The sequence below is a fragment of the Vanessa atalanta genome, chromosome 5 (genome assembly GCF_905147765.1).
Source record: "Vanessa atalanta chromosome 5, ilVanAtal1.2, whole genome shotgun sequence".
Classification (NCBI taxonomy): Eukaryota; Metazoa; Arthropoda; class Insecta; order Lepidoptera; family Nymphalidae; genus Vanessa; species Vanessa atalanta.
Genome location: NC_061875.1, coordinates 7,768,240 through 7,784,435, shown reverse-complemented (window position 1 = coordinate 7,784,435; position 16,196 = coordinate 7,768,240). Strand labels below are relative to the sequence as shown.

The 16,196-nt window shown below is 31.3% G+C and overlaps 2 protein-coding genes across 6 annotated transcripts; one reads left to right on the top strand and one right to left on the bottom strand.

Annotated features, from left to right (window-relative positions):
- Nucleotides 1–1,975: 1,975 nt before the first annotated feature.
- LOC125064169 (pre-mRNA-splicing factor CWC22 homolog) lies at nucleotides 1,976–10,882 on the top strand. Of its 5 annotated transcripts, XM_047671078.1 has the most exons (15): nucleotides 1,976–2,242; nucleotides 3,351–3,440; nucleotides 3,884–4,006; nucleotides 4,913–5,083; nucleotides 5,169–5,293; nucleotides 5,614–5,720; nucleotides 5,964–6,123; nucleotides 6,814–6,899; nucleotides 7,091–7,193; nucleotides 7,516–7,528; nucleotides 7,607–7,635; nucleotides 7,958–8,032; nucleotides 8,589–8,717; nucleotides 8,842–8,966; nucleotides 9,223–10,882. In XM_047671078.1, exons 1-15 carry the CDS (start codon nucleotides 2,228–2,230, stop codon nucleotides 10,587–10,589), a joined length of 2,718 nt encoding a protein of 905 aa, XP_047527034.1. In that variant the 5' UTR covers nucleotides 1,976–2,227; the 3' UTR covers nucleotides 10,590–10,882. The 5 variants fall into 5 exon arrangements, with proteins under 5 accessions (XP_047527034.1, XP_047527033.1, XP_047527032.1 ...); XM_047671077.1 differs by having other exon boundaries at nucleotides 7,516–7,635; nucleotides 8,604–8,717; XM_047671076.1 differs by having other exon boundaries at nucleotides 7,516–7,635.
- Nucleotides 10,883–10,896: 14 nt separating this feature from the next.
- On the bottom strand, nucleotides 10,897–14,227 carry LOC125064172 (prisilkin-39-like). Its single transcript, XM_047671083.1, has 3 exons — nucleotides 14,139–14,227; nucleotides 12,513–12,663; nucleotides 10,897–11,943 (listed from the first exon to the last, which is right to left on the bottom strand). The coding sequence occupies exons 2-3, from the start codon at nucleotides 12,661–12,663 to the stop codon at nucleotides 11,372–11,374; spliced, it is 723 nt and encodes a 240-aa protein (XP_047527039.1). The 5' UTR covers nucleotides 14,139–14,227; the 3' UTR covers nucleotides 10,897–11,371.
- Nucleotides 14,228–16,196: the final 1,969 nt, after the last annotated feature.

Here is a 16,196-nt window from a genome sequence, read left to right as displayed (position 1 = left end):
ACAAGTGTTTGTATGCATAATGTAATAGCTCTGCTAGCTATTTATTAGTAAATCGCAAGGAATGTGTAAATATAAGGTTTGTGTATCTTAGCCCTTCTTTAATTGTAATGGGATATATGTTTTTAAATTCCTACCAACACCTCAACTTCACGAGCTTCACGATTTTATACTTTGCAGTTCACTAATTTGAGCTACAAGGCGCGCTCAATTCGTAGCTAAATGCGAGGATTTCAATATATTTTTAATAACAATATATCCACATATAGCCCTATATAGTTGAAAATTTTACAGGCTCCAGTTCCACCAAATTTTTAGGGCACTTTTTACAATGCTTTTAATTTAAAAAATATATAATAATTAGTAATTATTTATTAACAGTAAAGTTTTAATATATTTTTTAATGCGTATAAAATATTAATATAATTATTCCTATATGTACATTAAAGTATCATTAAAAAAAATAGTAAAATAAAAAATGGTAGATGGACTTTTCATTAAAAGTTTTCGGTAGTTTATTGATAAAAAATTACAATTTTGGCAGACACTGATAGAACAAAGTTTAATCACTACTCACTAGTCAGTAGTCACTACGTTATGGATGGAAGTCGGAAGTCAACAGATGATTTTGTTGATTCTATGTTGATTGTAAATTGTAACTTTAGTCGCTTTCCTTAATTTTTTTATCAAGAGTAAAGTATAAACTTCATTGGAGATTCTTATGTGTAGCGTTTTTTAAAGTAAAAAAATATTAAAAAAATGATGTACACTGTAAACGACTATAATTTTTTGGTAACTATGTATTTGTTTTTCATATTATCTTTACTTTTTATAACTATAGGTAATCATTATACATCTACAGTATCTATATTAAAGACTAGAAAACAATTAAGTAACATCCATCAATCAATTATATGAGTACATAACTCTAAAAGAAAGTTAATTGCACAGTGTATTTACATGAGTTGTATGTATCACTCTCGAAATTAATTATAACTTTTTCTTTATTGGATAAGTTCAGCAATGAATGTAAAACACCCGGTTCCAGCGTATCCAGAAGAGAGCTTAACTTTCCCGCCAATGTTTATTTTAATGTTGCCCGCTTTGAAATTGTAGTGACAACACACACTGATAATATATCTTTTAATAATACAGATAAACTTTACATACTAATATTATTATTATCCACTAAATATAACACTAAAGTAGTTCAGCTTTATTTCTAAATTAAAGTCGTAACAACATAATTGGGAACTTGTACTGTGGGATGCACTAAAGATGCACCATCAATTATTAGTCAACAACACATTTAATAAGGGCAACAATCCTTGTTGCATAGCCATATTTATAAAAAGTGCTCGAATCATTCACATTAACAACTTTTAAATGAGTCGGATGCGCTTGGGCTGTATTTGTCAAAAAGGGCCTTCCAGACTGTTCTTTAAAAAAAAATTTACAACTCACACCTAAATTTTCCAAAAGAAAATTATATCAAGATAATTCTAGATTATATTAGAAATATTACTCATTGTATATTAAAAAACTTAAAATAACAGTACAGTTACAATATAAAGAAAATTCATGCTATGTAAAAAAAGGTATTATTGAGAGATCAATTTCTTCCAAACTATTTACATGAGATTTAAAAAACGTTACAGTTACAGCTGCTAACTCGTATTCACGAATCACAGATATGATGAAAATCAAGAGACAAGAATTAATAAGTGAGTTTGGTTAAAAAACGGTACGAATATGTTGGCTGACACCATTAAAAAAAATACATACATATAATTCAAAGCATTTTTTTATTTCTGTAATTTAAATATTATGTTATTATAGTAAGAATTTTTGGCATACACATTTTTTTCTATTTTTATTTAGCAGGATTTTAATAGTTATTTGTAGTCGCTTAAAATTTTTATTTTTCTAGCCATAGACAAAAAAATAATCACAAACCGCGCGCGCTCTGTATCTGCCATCTTTTTAACATGGCGATTGATCACATTTGTCGTAATTAGTGTTAGTAGCGTCGGTTTTCTAATATAATATTACGTATAACCATGGATAGTGATATTAATCTATTGAATATCATTATTTGATTTAACAAAGTTATTTTACCTAGTGATATCTGTAAATCAGTATTTTCTATATTAAGGCATTCACACGCCTTTAGGGAAGTCTAACCCCAAGCCGCTTACTTTAAGTTATTGATTTTTCTTGTTGTTCAAATATGATGATGTACACGGTAAGAATATTTTTTTAAATATTTATATATACATATGTAGGAAATAACACGAATGCTCTTTACCTGATCTATTAATAGTTTTTCTACTTTGGTGATAAAAATGACCCGTATTGTTTTAATATATGGAACAACGCATTTTACGTTATGGACGTTACGGCGGATGCATTCTCAGATAACATATTTATATCGTCGTTCTCATGAAATATTGCATTTTTTTAAAATGTTCTCTATTTGAATGTTTTGAATTTTGTCTGAACTGTCATCAGATATTTTCAGAGGTTATGGCGGCTATTTTTTGTATGTAAATTTTACATGAAACGTTTTGATAATTAAATAAAAGCTTTAAGTAGAAATACATATATCTCTTTTCACTCACATACATACATTCGTCATTGTAAAGTGATCCACAATAATTGTAAAAATAAAACTACCACTACCAAATATATGTTTTAATTATTTCTTCTGTAAATATGTTTTGTGAAAATAAACTGTTAATATGTTTCAGTGATTGCCATTAAATTTCATAGTTATCACCTGTGTTTTTATCTTTTAACTTTTAGTATACATTGCTTAAAAAAATTAACTAAATCATAAATAAAACAATTATCTGTTTTAGGCTTATGGTTAAAAATATGATTAAACCATTAGGAAGTATAAAAAAGAGTTGTTTTGACTTGTTATGCATATCAATAGACAATGCCCTGCTGAATTCATACTTTTATAATTAAACTATATGGACATTTGAGAAAAAACATAAATTATGTACAAAAATATTTGGAACCATTGCTTAGTTTCTTAAAAATAATACAACACATGTATTAAATATTATTGCACCAACTATAAATCAACCTCTTTTATATTCTTTGTATTATAAATAAACCAAACAGAACCAATTTCATCAGAACATAAATTTAAATTATCAATATTAACATTCATTTACTCGACAATTGCCATTGGTCATTGCTATTGATTATATCCTAGGACAAGATTTACCTACATTTCAAGTTGCAAATTTACCTCCACCTTCAAATAATGAAGGTTTTTTGGTCTGATGGAGTAACAAATTTTAATAAACACACAACCTTTTAACGTTAATATTATCTTTTAGGGCACAAGTACAGAGCAAGATACACGCTTCAGTGACAAGGAGAAAAAACTAATGAAGCAAATGAAGTTTGGAGATTGTTTGACGCAGCAGGTATTTTAGTGATATACTGAGATATAAAGTTTTTGCATTTTTTTATTTAATGTAGATAGACAAACTGCCAAATGAGCCACCTGGTGGTAAGTGGTAAGATTGACGTTAGTGGTGTAAAAAATAGTAACCACTGTTGACATCTCTATTGAGCCACCAGCCTTGGGAACTAAGATCTTATCTTCCTTGTGTCCCTAGTTACTCTAGCTCACTCACCCTGCGAACTGGAACAAAACAATACTTAATATTACTGCTTGGCTGTAGAATATGTGATGGGTGGATGGTATCTACCCAGATAGGCTTGTATAATGCCCTACCACCAAATAAAATGTGCTTTTCAATATTTAATTTTAGACTCTAAATGCATGTTCATTTTTAGCTAAAGATGTTACAAATGCTTTGAATAATAATATATAATACTGAGTTTTATCATTTGTTATTCATAGGTGGACATGTCCAAGGTGAAGCTGGATGTGCTGAAGCCATGGATCACACAGAAGATTACCGAGATTCTCAAGATGGAAGATGATGTTGTCATCGACTATGTCAACAACCAACTTGAGGAAAAGGTGACTAACACCTTATTACTCTTTATATTAATATTTATAAACACATGTAATCATTGCAGTTTCCTTTCCTTTCCATTTTATATGTCTGAATTTTTTTACATTATATTAAATATAAAATGAAAGCTTACAATAACGCACAAGGAAACTGCAATTGAAGTATTATACCATTGTTAAATGTATATTCATTGGCTATGGCTATTTTTATGGTCCCCACCGGTTAGCGCGCCGCCGCCGCCGCCCGCCGCAGCTGCCCGCCGCCGCCGCCCGCCTCGCTCCACTCTTACGGAGGCCCTTAGCATTCTCAATCGGTATTTACGGGGAAATTAAATACTTAAACAATGCTAACTCAATAAAAAGTGCGTTGAGGACGATATGTCTCGTGAGCTCAAGTAGCATACGAAGTTCTGGAGGCGTTCAGAGAGATACTTGACTCGTGGTAGGGAAGTCTCCTTCGTTAGGCTTTGCGGTCAGCATAATGTGGTTGTGTTCGCAAAACCCTTACAGATGCAAGAATTTGAAGACAGAAGTGATGCCGTCCGTCGTGCTTCGTAATCGTCGGCGGTAGCGGAGCAGGAGACGCCGCGCGACGCAGCGGCGCGTCGCTTCGCAGTCTCCTCGACTAGCTGCGACTGCTGCCCTCGTCTGCACACTTAATTAAAATCATGTACTTAATAGTATAAAATTCGCTTCCCTGCCCGAGTCATTTTTGTCGTATTTATGACGCACAGATAGCCTTCGAACGACGCTCTGGACGCCTCGTTGAGCCGAATTTTATTTTCTCCGAACCGATAATTCTGTATTAGAACGCCATATGTGTATGGGATCTACTCAGCCTGTGTGTATAGCTCCGTTTAATGATCACTAATTAATTATTGTTTTCTTCCGTTCCGCTTCCTCGCCTCCCAGTTCCCATGTCCAAAGAAAATGCAGATCAACTTAACTGGATTCCTCAACGGAAAGAATGCCCGGCTGTTCATGGGAGAGCTGTGGGAGCTGTTGCTGAGCGCACAGGCGAGCGAGAACGGCATACCGGAATCCTTCACGCAGCAGAAAAAGGAGGAAATAAAGAAAAGAATGGTTGGTACACTATAATGTATAGAAGGATAAAATAAATATTTTATATTTATGAACCAAAACTTAACTTTGAATATAACTTCTATAGGAGGAGCAACAAAAAGACAAGGACAAAGATAAAGACCGTCGCAGGTCGCGGTCCCGGTCTCGGCGGCGCTCTCGAGACCGGCGTCGCTCACGGTCCAGGTCACGTGACCGTTCTTCTGACAGGAAGTACGATCGCCTAATGGCATATCATATAAATATAATATGTGTAAAAGAATGGGTTCTGAAGTTAGAATTTAACCAATCCAAAATCCACATGCAAAACAGTTCTAGTCCAAAATATATTTAGTAAAAAACCTTTATGTAGCTAAAAATATGTTGAAATTGTTATTTCACACATATTTTCTATTTTATTATTATTAATTAATAACTTATTCAATAGTCTGTAAGTCGTGTGTGTTTAAATAAGATAAAGTCATCCGGTAAGTTACTTGTGCAATGAAACAAAATGTGCAATTTATTTTCTAAATATAATTATGCAATTTTAGACATCGCAGTGGAGGCAGCCCTCGCCGTTCACGAAGACGCAGTCGTGATAAAAGTAGCCAGTCCAAACCGTCGCATGTAGATGAAATCAAGCTACCAGAGCCGAAAGGTAGTCTACATTTAAAACTGTATTATGTTACTACTACATATATATAAATAGCATATACTTAAAGAGCAAAGATTAAAAACAAAACTTTATATATATATTTATAAAGTTTTTTAAAATAGTAGTAGTTTCGTAGTAGTAAATTGTCATGAGGACATATTCTGCTGCTGAAACATGTGAATTGTGTTCATACATGTTTATATATCACACGTTTTATTTAAAAATACTTAATTCTTTATTGCTTAGAAAATGGAAAGTCACCTGAGAAAGTTGAAGAACCTGAAAATAAGGAAGAAGTGAACCATAACTCGACAACTGAGATTATTAAGGAAGATAACCAAGAAGAGCCAGTGAAGGAAGAGAAAACTGAAACTGAAACGAAATCTAGATCTGCATCGCCAGAAAAGTATGTTGACAAAATTATAATAATCCAAATACCTTGTACAAAATTTTGTTACATTTTTAAAATAAGTTTTTTGAGTTTTCATATCTCCAATAATTTAAAACTATAAAGCTTTATAGTTTTAAATTAACTAACCACTCTAGGTTAGAGGACGGGTATATGAGACTTTAGAGATGCTTAAAATCGTTTTAGAGTGGCACATAATTTTCTTACTTTATTACTGTTTGTATTATAAAGGAGCATGTTTGAGATAAACTTAAGGATCTAACATAACAGATTTTCAATGTGCTTTGTTAAAAACAAATGAAACTAAAGTTATGACAAGAGCTAGTTTGACCAGAGGTATGCCAAAAGAGCAACAAGTACAGCACTAAATACTGAGAGAACCAAACATTACGAGTTCACCTGTTTCATTTTTCAATTTCCAATTTTTTTCCAATAATGAAAGCAGTATTATTTTATCACTTAAAATTTCGTTCTTAAGACCTATCTCAATTTTTTTTTTAATATCTTAATTTTTTTATTTAACTATGTCAGTTTTTTTTTAATATTATTTGAACACTATTTGATGGTAATACTCTAAAAATATGCATGAGTTGACATATCCTCAGCTTCACGTACATATAATTCAACAAAGTCAGCATTAGTTTAATAAAACTGTAACTTATTATTTATAATTTATGATTTCGTTAGGCCAGCAGCTGAAAAAGAAGAAGAAAAACCTGTTGAAAAAACGCGCAATTCGTCTAGTGAACGCAGATCTTCATCTGCATCATCACGTAAGTTCCTGTTTAAGATATTTATTTATTTATTATTTACATAAGTTGTTTATCAACACGTTTATCTAGTGCGGTGAAGATTACAATATGGGAATGTTAACTTAAGATTAATCATCCAAATCTTTTGTCTGTGTTTTTTCATATCTTATTTCCATAAAAAGTGACTGATACATATTTTTTTATCTATGAAGGTGGGAGTGCTAAGAAGAGATCTTCACACAAGAAAAGGCAGTATCGTTCCAATCGTGACTCATCTACAAGTGTTAGTCCAAGACGCAGTTCACGCAGGGAGAGGTAAAAATTTATACTTCTGGAATTAGAATTAATTTTCATAATTTTCTAAGATGCACTTTTTATTAAGATAGGAATAAACACTTTGTATATTAATTTTCTGAGTTTAAAGTACATGTTTGTCTTGAAACTAAAAATCAGGATCCACCTTTGCTTATATTTTAAAAAAATATATAAATCTGTTTGAAATTTTAGTAAATTTTTTTAAGTATTGGAGAAATAAAATATTTAAGCAATTAAGATTTTATTTGCCGTTACGTTTGTTCAATTTTCGATTAAGCACAAACATTTTTATCTTTATTATTCAACATTTTCATAATATTAGGAGCAAGTCTCGTCGTCGCAGCAGTCGGCGTCGCTCGGTGGACCGCCGCGAACGGGAGCGGGAGCGGGAGCGAGAGCGGGAGAGGGAGCGACGTCGACGTGAGCGGGAACGGCGCGAGAGGTACGTGAAATTATTTGCATCATTACATATTATAATTTATTCAATCATAATCAATTAAAACCGAATGCGCTTAAAGATCTGCGTCGAAGCGTGACGCCTTACACGTTTACTATTTTCTATTTTTACTGCTCCATTTAATTTAGTTTAATCGGTTTTATAGGTAGTTTTATATTGAGACTATGTTTTTGTAAATTATTAGTAAAGTTATTATGAGTTACGAGTTTACTATTATTATCAACAGGGTAGTGGTAGTGTTATCGCTTGTTAATATATGACATTTTTATACTATATTTTGTTTTAACATATAAGTTATAAACGCCAGGTCGCGAGAACGTCGCCGATCGCTTGAAAGACGTAGACGCTCACGTTCACGCTCTCGACGACGTTCAAGAGACAGGTAATTTCCTTTTGTTTTTCCCTTTCATCTTGTTATTTTAAAAATTATATATAATTTTATATTTGTTATAATATATTTTGATTTTTAATACAATCTGTTTTATTTTTCTTCATTTTTTTAACATTATTGTTATAGTGGTGTTATTTTTGCTATAAATAATACCTATAAAGTATCAAATATTTTATAGATATGTTAATTAATCCTGTACCACTATTACAATGTATATTCAGACTTTTACAATATACAATTCATAAAAAAAAAATGCTCATTAAATAATTAAAGAGTATGTGAAAAAAAAAATGGTTTATTAAAAGCCTTATTTGCACACTTATATTATTTATATTACATGTATATAACGAATGCTTGTAATTATTTGCTTACAAATAGAAATCTTCGACATAATTTATGTCGAATACAATAGACATAGAAATTGACTTCAATATTATGTGAAGTCATAACAGGAATAAGAATGAATGATATGCAATTAATAATTATTGTGTTGTAGTGTGAACAGTTTAAGTTTAATTTTGCCATAAATAAATATAATAACGTTTAGGTCTCGCGATCGTAGACGTTCGCGTTCCCGCAGGCGTACGCGTTCTCGCCGTCGTTCCGGGCGTCGCTCGCGCGACCGGCGATCGCGGGACCGGCGCTCGCGCGACCGCCGCACCAGAGACAGGTCAAGGTATGTAGCAAATAGCAATACAGATTTATAAAAATATTTAGTTGTATTTGTTGTTGAATAGGTATATTTTGTTTGGATGATTTGTATGTTATTTTTTTTATTATAAATATTCACTTTTCACTAGGGATAAAAGATCAAGAGATCGCTCCGGAAAAGAGAGACGATCAAGGGATAGAAAGTCCCGCGATAGGAGGTCGAGCGATTTGATTAAGGAGCGCTTGGAGAAATCTGTATCCATACCGCGTAAAGGTAGTAAAATTTGTTTTTTCCTGTTAGTAAATATTTTATGTGTATTAAAGTACCAAGAAGTATATTATTACGAGGTTTTAGTTTATTTTATATCGAAGGAAGAGAGAACGGACATTTTTTTTTGTCATGAAAAAAAAACTTTAAATAGAAAAAAAAATGCATTAGAATGCGTTATGATTGCATTGTTTGCCTAACATTTTTGTATTCGATCGTTACTTTGACATGTACTTACCTAATTTATATGTTTTTTTAACAGAAAACTTGGAAAAACTACGCAAGAAATCTCCCGAACGAGTATCTGTTCCTCGAGAACGCTCTAAGGAACGCGTATCGAGTTCTAGTCGTGAATCATCTGTAGCAAATGAAAAAACAGTTTCTCAAAATGAAAGCCAGATAAAACCAGTTCAATCATCTGACGATGAAGATAGGGAAGATTTCATTGCAGTACCGGTTCTCAGAGAGTATTCAAAGAGTCTATCTCGGACACCTTCACCATTCCTAAGAAAGCATGAAATCGAAAACAAAAAATCTGATAAATCTGGTGATGATGCTTCTGGAAAAGAACAAAATGAAGAAGAAACTGCTAAAGTTCAAGAAGCAAAGAAATCTAAACGTAAAGGAAAGCAATCTGAATCGGACAGTGAAAGTAGTGAAGAAGTCTCTAAATCTAAAAGCAAATCTAAACTGAAACGTAAAGAGAAACCCACTTCAAAAAGATCTAAGAAAACAAAGAAGGAGAGCTCTTCAAGTGAGAGCGAGTCCGATGATTCTTCCTCTAGTGATTCAGAAGAGGATAGAAAGAAGAAAAGCAAAAAGAATGCTAAAAAGAAGTTAGCGAAAAAGTCCCGAAAGAAGAGAGCTCGATCTTCGAGTTCAGAATCGAGTTCTGAGGAGGAAGTGAAGCATAAGAGTTCTAAAAGTAAACAAAAGAACATTCCAGAGGAATCTGATATTGACAAGAAGTCGAAAAAACGGGGTAAAGATTCAAATACCGAACGCTCGAGGCCAGATAAAGAAAATAAACAGGTAAAGACTAAAAAAGCTGACAATTCAGAAGATTCCCACGACGATAGCTCGGACAGTGACGAGAAATCAACTAAAAAGAAAGCTAAGCATGATTCTACTTCATCTGAAAAAGAAATGAGACGAAAGAAAGCAGATCCAGTTAAAGAAAAAATAGCTTCGCCTGAAGTCTCTAAATCCAAGAAAAGTGAAGAGAAACCGTCTAAAATTAAGCACGCTGATGATTTAAAGTCAAAATCACGCGATGATGGTGAGAAAAAAGCTAAGAAGAGAGAGAAAGAAGATTCCTCATCTGACAGTGACCAAGTATCAAAGAAAAAACCTAGGAAGAAGGTATCAGATTCTGAATCAGATTCGGACAGCGATGAACCTAAAAAGTCTAAAAAGGCTAAGAAACATAAGAAACACTCAAAGAAGCATAAGAAACATAAAAAACACAAGAAAGCTTCTAAGCGAAAAGATGATTCTTCTGACAGTGACGAAGCAGAAGAGGAAGAAGAGGAGGAGGGTAAGGTGAATAACGAGGACTTGGAAAAAAAACTTCGTGAAAGGGCATTGAAGTCTATGAAAAAGCAAACTAGCGTATCTGGGTCAGATTAACATTTAAGAAATAAATTTTATTCAAAATTGCGATAATGTTCAAATGATTGTTCATCCAAATCAAATATTTGTGCTGTTTTGACTAAGTAATAATTGTTATGGTTGAACTTTTTTTGATATTCGTTACATTGAATAGGATTAATTAAGTAAGCATACATTTCAGTGGTGACTTTTTCGATAAAACTTTAATGTTCATTAAATACGCTATGTAACTAAAAAATTTTAATGAAGTAGGAAGTATGATTTTAAGATTACGTGTATGTCTTTGTTAGTAATAAAATTTGCTAATTATGCATTATTGTTTTATTATTTAAATAAATAAATGTAGTTATATTAATTAAAGTTACAGTTTTATAATATCATTAAATATAAAATGGTCACATTTTTAATACTTGAAGTAGAAACTCGTTTGTATAAACGTCGTTTGTCATGGACAATTAATAATTATAGCATCAACATTTTATTACAATAGATTCACACATATACATTTTTTTTCTTATCAAAACAAATAAAATCAATAGATTGGATTAGTTATCACAATAATACTTCTTTGGTTGTTATAATACATATATCGTGTATTAATTTTAAATGGAACAGATAAAGTGATGACAATATTTGGAGACCGCTTGTTTCTTTTAATTAATTCCAAATAACGCTTTTATAATTATTTTACATTATAACATTTCGTCTCGAATGACGCATTAGAGGCATCTAATTGTAAATTTTGTCTAACAATACGTATAAAACTAGTTGCCTTTTTGTGTCAATCGTTATCTCTTATATTATCTCCGCGTGTAACCTCTATAGCCGGTTACCAAGCTAGGTGTTACACCACTGCTGTAAATATTACCGAAACCGCCTTTTTTATTATAATATCCGTATCCAAGGTGACCACCGCCTTGATAATTAGGATTGTTATAGCCGCTGTAAGAGGCTAAGCCACCATTGCCCCCGAATCCTCCGTATCCTCCATTACCTGCGTATGCGCTACCTTCATATCCACTAGGACCATACCCCGGCGAAGAGTAACCACTAGGACCAAATTCATTTGGAACATATCCACTTTGGCTATATCCGCCGGGAACGAATTTATTGGAGTTATATCCGTTTGGGATATTGCCTCCATACCCCTTATATGCACCGTAACCTTCATTACCCCCAAAACCATTTACTTCATTGTAACCCAAGTTGTTATGACCGGCATAACCATAACCTTTGAGCGAGTTGTCATAACCGTCGAATCCTTTAGAGGCGAGGTTGTTACTGTATTTATCATCTATTGTTCCATAACCTGTTACTGAAAATCCGTAGCCACCAGGACTGCTTCCGCCCCAGTCCGAATACTGATGCGAATCTGTAAATAATAGATTTTTTTTTTAATATTTGTTATAAAAAATAATATTAAGTCGTTTTTCTATTTTTTCTAATAGTAATACTTGCTATAGTATATGACTTCCTCTACCTACCTACCTAATATCTATGCTTGTAATATAGGTTTTTACCCTATTGTATTTTAAACATATAGTTTTATTAGAATAAAATCCAAATAAAATTACCATTAACCAAGCGATCAATTTGGTTAGCATATAAATTTTCGGTTTCCCATGCGTTTTGTTTATTTTTTTAACAAATATTTACTATATTATGTCTATAAAAGATGTGCTGTCGCAGACGGTTATATTTCGCTTCGATCTATTAATATTCAACATATAAACACTATGTCCGTATTCTAACTACAAAATATCGTTAAAACTTTCATATAAATCGGAGTAGGAGGTAGTTTTTACTCTTATAATGCAATGGACAAATTACTGTGATTAAATTAAAATTAATTATTAAAATACACATAAATAAAATAAAATAAAAAGTAGATATACAATTAATGTAACAACAGAATTAAACAAATAAACTTTTGTAACTCACAAGAACTGCCTTCGGTTTTCAAATCATTGTTTAATTCACTTTTATCCTTCGCTATAGGAGATATATTCCTAAAATATTTTTCCTTATTTTCCGATGTCACCACTGTAGCTGATATAATCAGCATCACTATCACATATTTAATGCAAGCCATCTGTAAAAAGTTTATAATAATTATTTACATATATAAGGATAAGCTCCAAAGACTATATAAAATTGATGAATTAGTTCTTTATTGACCTATTGCTGGGAAAATAACAGTACTTTCCTGTTACGAGAGGCTTGGAACTAAGAACTTTAGACAACCAAGGGTGAAACAGGGTAAAATATTACTTGAAACCTCATTCTCAAAATGTCACCCATGTTTTTTTTTCTAATATTTTTTATACTCATATCGTATTCACTGTACCTTCTGGATGGTATAAGAAAATACACCCTGTTGTATACGATAAGTAGTAAAAAAATGTACATTTTTGAATGTTCACATATTAGTATTCAGTAATTGTTTTCAGGGTCTACGAAATATGAGTAATGATAATGGTTCTTAATACAAATTAACATGAGTAATTATTACTACGCGAAGGTAAACTTTACTTGTACGTAAGCGTTTAAAATTCTGACCCTCATAACAATATTTACTGTGAATTGTTTGCTAGACAATTCACAGTACAATCAGCCAAATGGAAAAAAAATATATAAATATTGGTGGCATTTCTATGCCTACTGCCTACTTATTACATTATTCGGTTGCTATACTAACAATAACATAATTATCCTTAGATTTGAATAGAAATACTGGGATTCGACATTGAAATACGTAAAGTACGTACGCTTCGTGGATTTTTTTATTCCCTTATTATTTTTATAAGAGATTTTTTATTAAGTAAAATTAAAGCTAGAAGCTCAGCCAATTCCGGTTAATTTACAACAATATTCGATTATAAAGTATTAAGTACTTATTTGTTTAATAACTTTTATACGCTTTTTAGCACAAAATCCTTTCTAATCGAACAAAAATGGCAAATTTACACAAAAAGGCAAACAACAGGTTTTAATTTTTTTTGTTCCGTGTGTACATTACTAAAAATAAAAGTTTGTTTAAAATTATATTTATTGAATTATGAAGTATTATAATATATTAATTATAAGATCAAATAAATATATTTTTGTCATATCTTGCTTATCAAAAAATAATAACATATTATTCGTATTAATAAAATCATTGTTGTTACCAAGGCTCTTAGCTTTTCAGTATCTAATTATGTAATTAGTGAATATAAGTATAAATAAGTAAACAGTGGACTCAATAGATATATCGAACACAAATTGTAACTTAATAGCTTGTAGGTACAAAATAAAAATTAACATAAAATTAAAAAGGATTATAAAAGCAAAAATATTACGTAACAAATAGTTTTATAGTAATTACGCTATATTTGTTTTATGTCTTACGTTATATGTAATTCTGTATACATTTAATTCCTATATATTTTTAAATATTTTTTTTCGTTATCCTTAAATCAAAGAAATGAACTTAATTGCATCTTAGGAGATTTTTCTGGAATTAATCTATTAATCTTTATTTTATTTAAACGTCTTTTTAATCAGATCTAAATAGGTAGAACTTACATTAGGTTTCCAACACTCGGCACTAGTATTGCGGATGAGTTTGAACGCGCTCTGCGTGCGTACGCGTACGGCAGAACCTTTATAAGCCGTGGGAGTTTTTGTCTTATAATTGACAATGGTAACTGACGGGTAATGAGTCTGTTTGTAGGCAATCCGTCCTTCTGTAAAGATGCAATGACGCAGACTAATTTTAGCATGATACAATGTGTCATTTTCCTACGAGTAATAAAATCTCAGCTTACCTGTAGTAGTTGAGGTCAACACTATATTTGTGTAGTTTATTACTTGATTTATTCCGAACAGTCATTTAGGATGTGTGAGGAAGTATGCATAGATATAATATGAAAATTAAATAGGAAAGCAAAATTTAACGAAAGTGCAACAGACATACTAAACCTATATAAATCTATCCTCTACATATCCTCTACCTTAGTTGTTTTTAGTGTTCAAAAGAAATAAAGACATAAATAGGAATTTATTAAAAAATATATTGAGTTATTTTTTTTTTCTATAGTAATGAATAGACTTTTGTATCTAATTAAGACTCGAGCGTCATCTCCACTGAGTTGAAACTTTTCCTTTATGGAATTCTTGTATCTTTAATAATCTCTAACCAATATTTTTAAATTTAATTGAATTGCATTTGCAATCTTATTTAAAATAATCGTTGGCGATGATAACATTTAATTGGTATCGCTTTTTGCAAGTTCGTCTGGGTAGGTAACATATTCTATAACAACAATACATATTATTGTTGTTCTCTTGTTGGAAGAGTGAGTGAGCTAGTGTAACATGCACAAGTGACATAACATGTACCAACCCAATGTTGGTGGCGAACTTGCGATATATTGTTATGCCTACGGGGCAAATGTCTATGAGCGGTGGTGATCACGCGGCCCACGAAAGCGTTCGCCTATCTGTAGAATAAAAAATTGTAAGTATAAAATACAATTTATATTATAATATGTAGGTACGTACATGCATGTCGGAAATTATGTACATTATTTTTTTGCATGTATTAAGCTAAATATTTACTTGTACACAATATGTATAAGTACGTTAATGTACTCTTCTATATATGTATATACTATATACATAAGTTCAGCGATAACTTAGCGATTTCCTTAATGTTTTACGTTCATTTTACTTGAGTTATAGAGAGAAACACAAAAGGTAATATGACATATCAAAAGGCCGTGTTATATATAAAATAATATTATTGTAGTTATTACGAACTTCAATCGGTGAAAATTATTCATTAATGAAGTATTCTTGCTTTTACGCTCGACCGAGTAGAGGATGTCGTGTCAAGGCCACAGCTATGACCGTAGCTTCAGTTTCTTATTTTAGTTTAGTAAAACAATTAGATACATTCGTCATATTAAACGTGGAACAAGGATATACTTAATACGATCTTTAATGAGTACTGCAATAGACTTTTTTCTTGAGAATAACAATTCGAATTTCTGTTAATGTAAATTGAAAGTCTTATAATATGCATTAGTTAAATATAATACATTAAATATTAATTAGCAGGTGCAAACCCTATATAAATTTAGGACTTAATACTTTAATAATTTTAACTTTAATATTTTATTTTAGAAAATGATAAATTAAAATATTAATAATTAAAAAACAATTACAATAAAAAAGGGAAATATGCTCCCAATAGAAATCAATATACGTAGAACGTAATTTGTATGTATAATAATAAAATAAAGATATAATATAAGAATATTTTGTTAGGTAATGCCAATTTACATTATTTACTGTTTGACGTTCATTAGCATGTATTTCTAAGAAACTATACTAAGATAGTTATTATATCATACTCGTAATTATATATTACACATTAACAAGACAAATGTGTTTTGTTAGTAAAACGTTTGCACTTAATTTTTTTAAGTCAAATTCGTTGTACTATTATTTTAAACATATAAATGCTTTAAAACGAATTATGTTCCATAATGGTCTCAGTATTCCAAAACTGTATGTGTGCTTTTTGTCTTCGTAAGAATACAACAAAGGCCTTGCAGTGACCTGCGACGACATATTTAA

What these genes read in the sequence shown, in the direction of transcription:
- LOC125064169 (XM_047671076.1), top strand. An exon ending in CAAGCTACCAGAGCCGAAAG is followed by an intron (nt 5,721 to 5,963) that starts GTAGTCTACATT and finishes TTTATTGCTTAG; the next exon opens with AAAATGGAAAGTCACCTGAG. An exon ending in CGCACCAGAGACAGGTCAAG is followed by an intron (nt 8,718 to 8,841) that starts GTATGTAGCAAA and finishes ACTTTTCACTAG; the next exon opens with GGATAAAAGATCAAGAGATC.
- LOC125064172 (XM_047671083.1), bottom strand. Translation starts at nt 12,663, where the DNA reads ATGGCTTGCATTAAATATGTGATAGTGATGCTGATTATATCAGCTACA. An exon ending in GAAAACCGAAGGCAGTTCTT is followed by an intron (nt 11,944 to 12,512) that starts GTGAGTTACAAA and finishes TATTATTTACAG; the next exon opens with ATTCGCATCAGTATTCGGAC.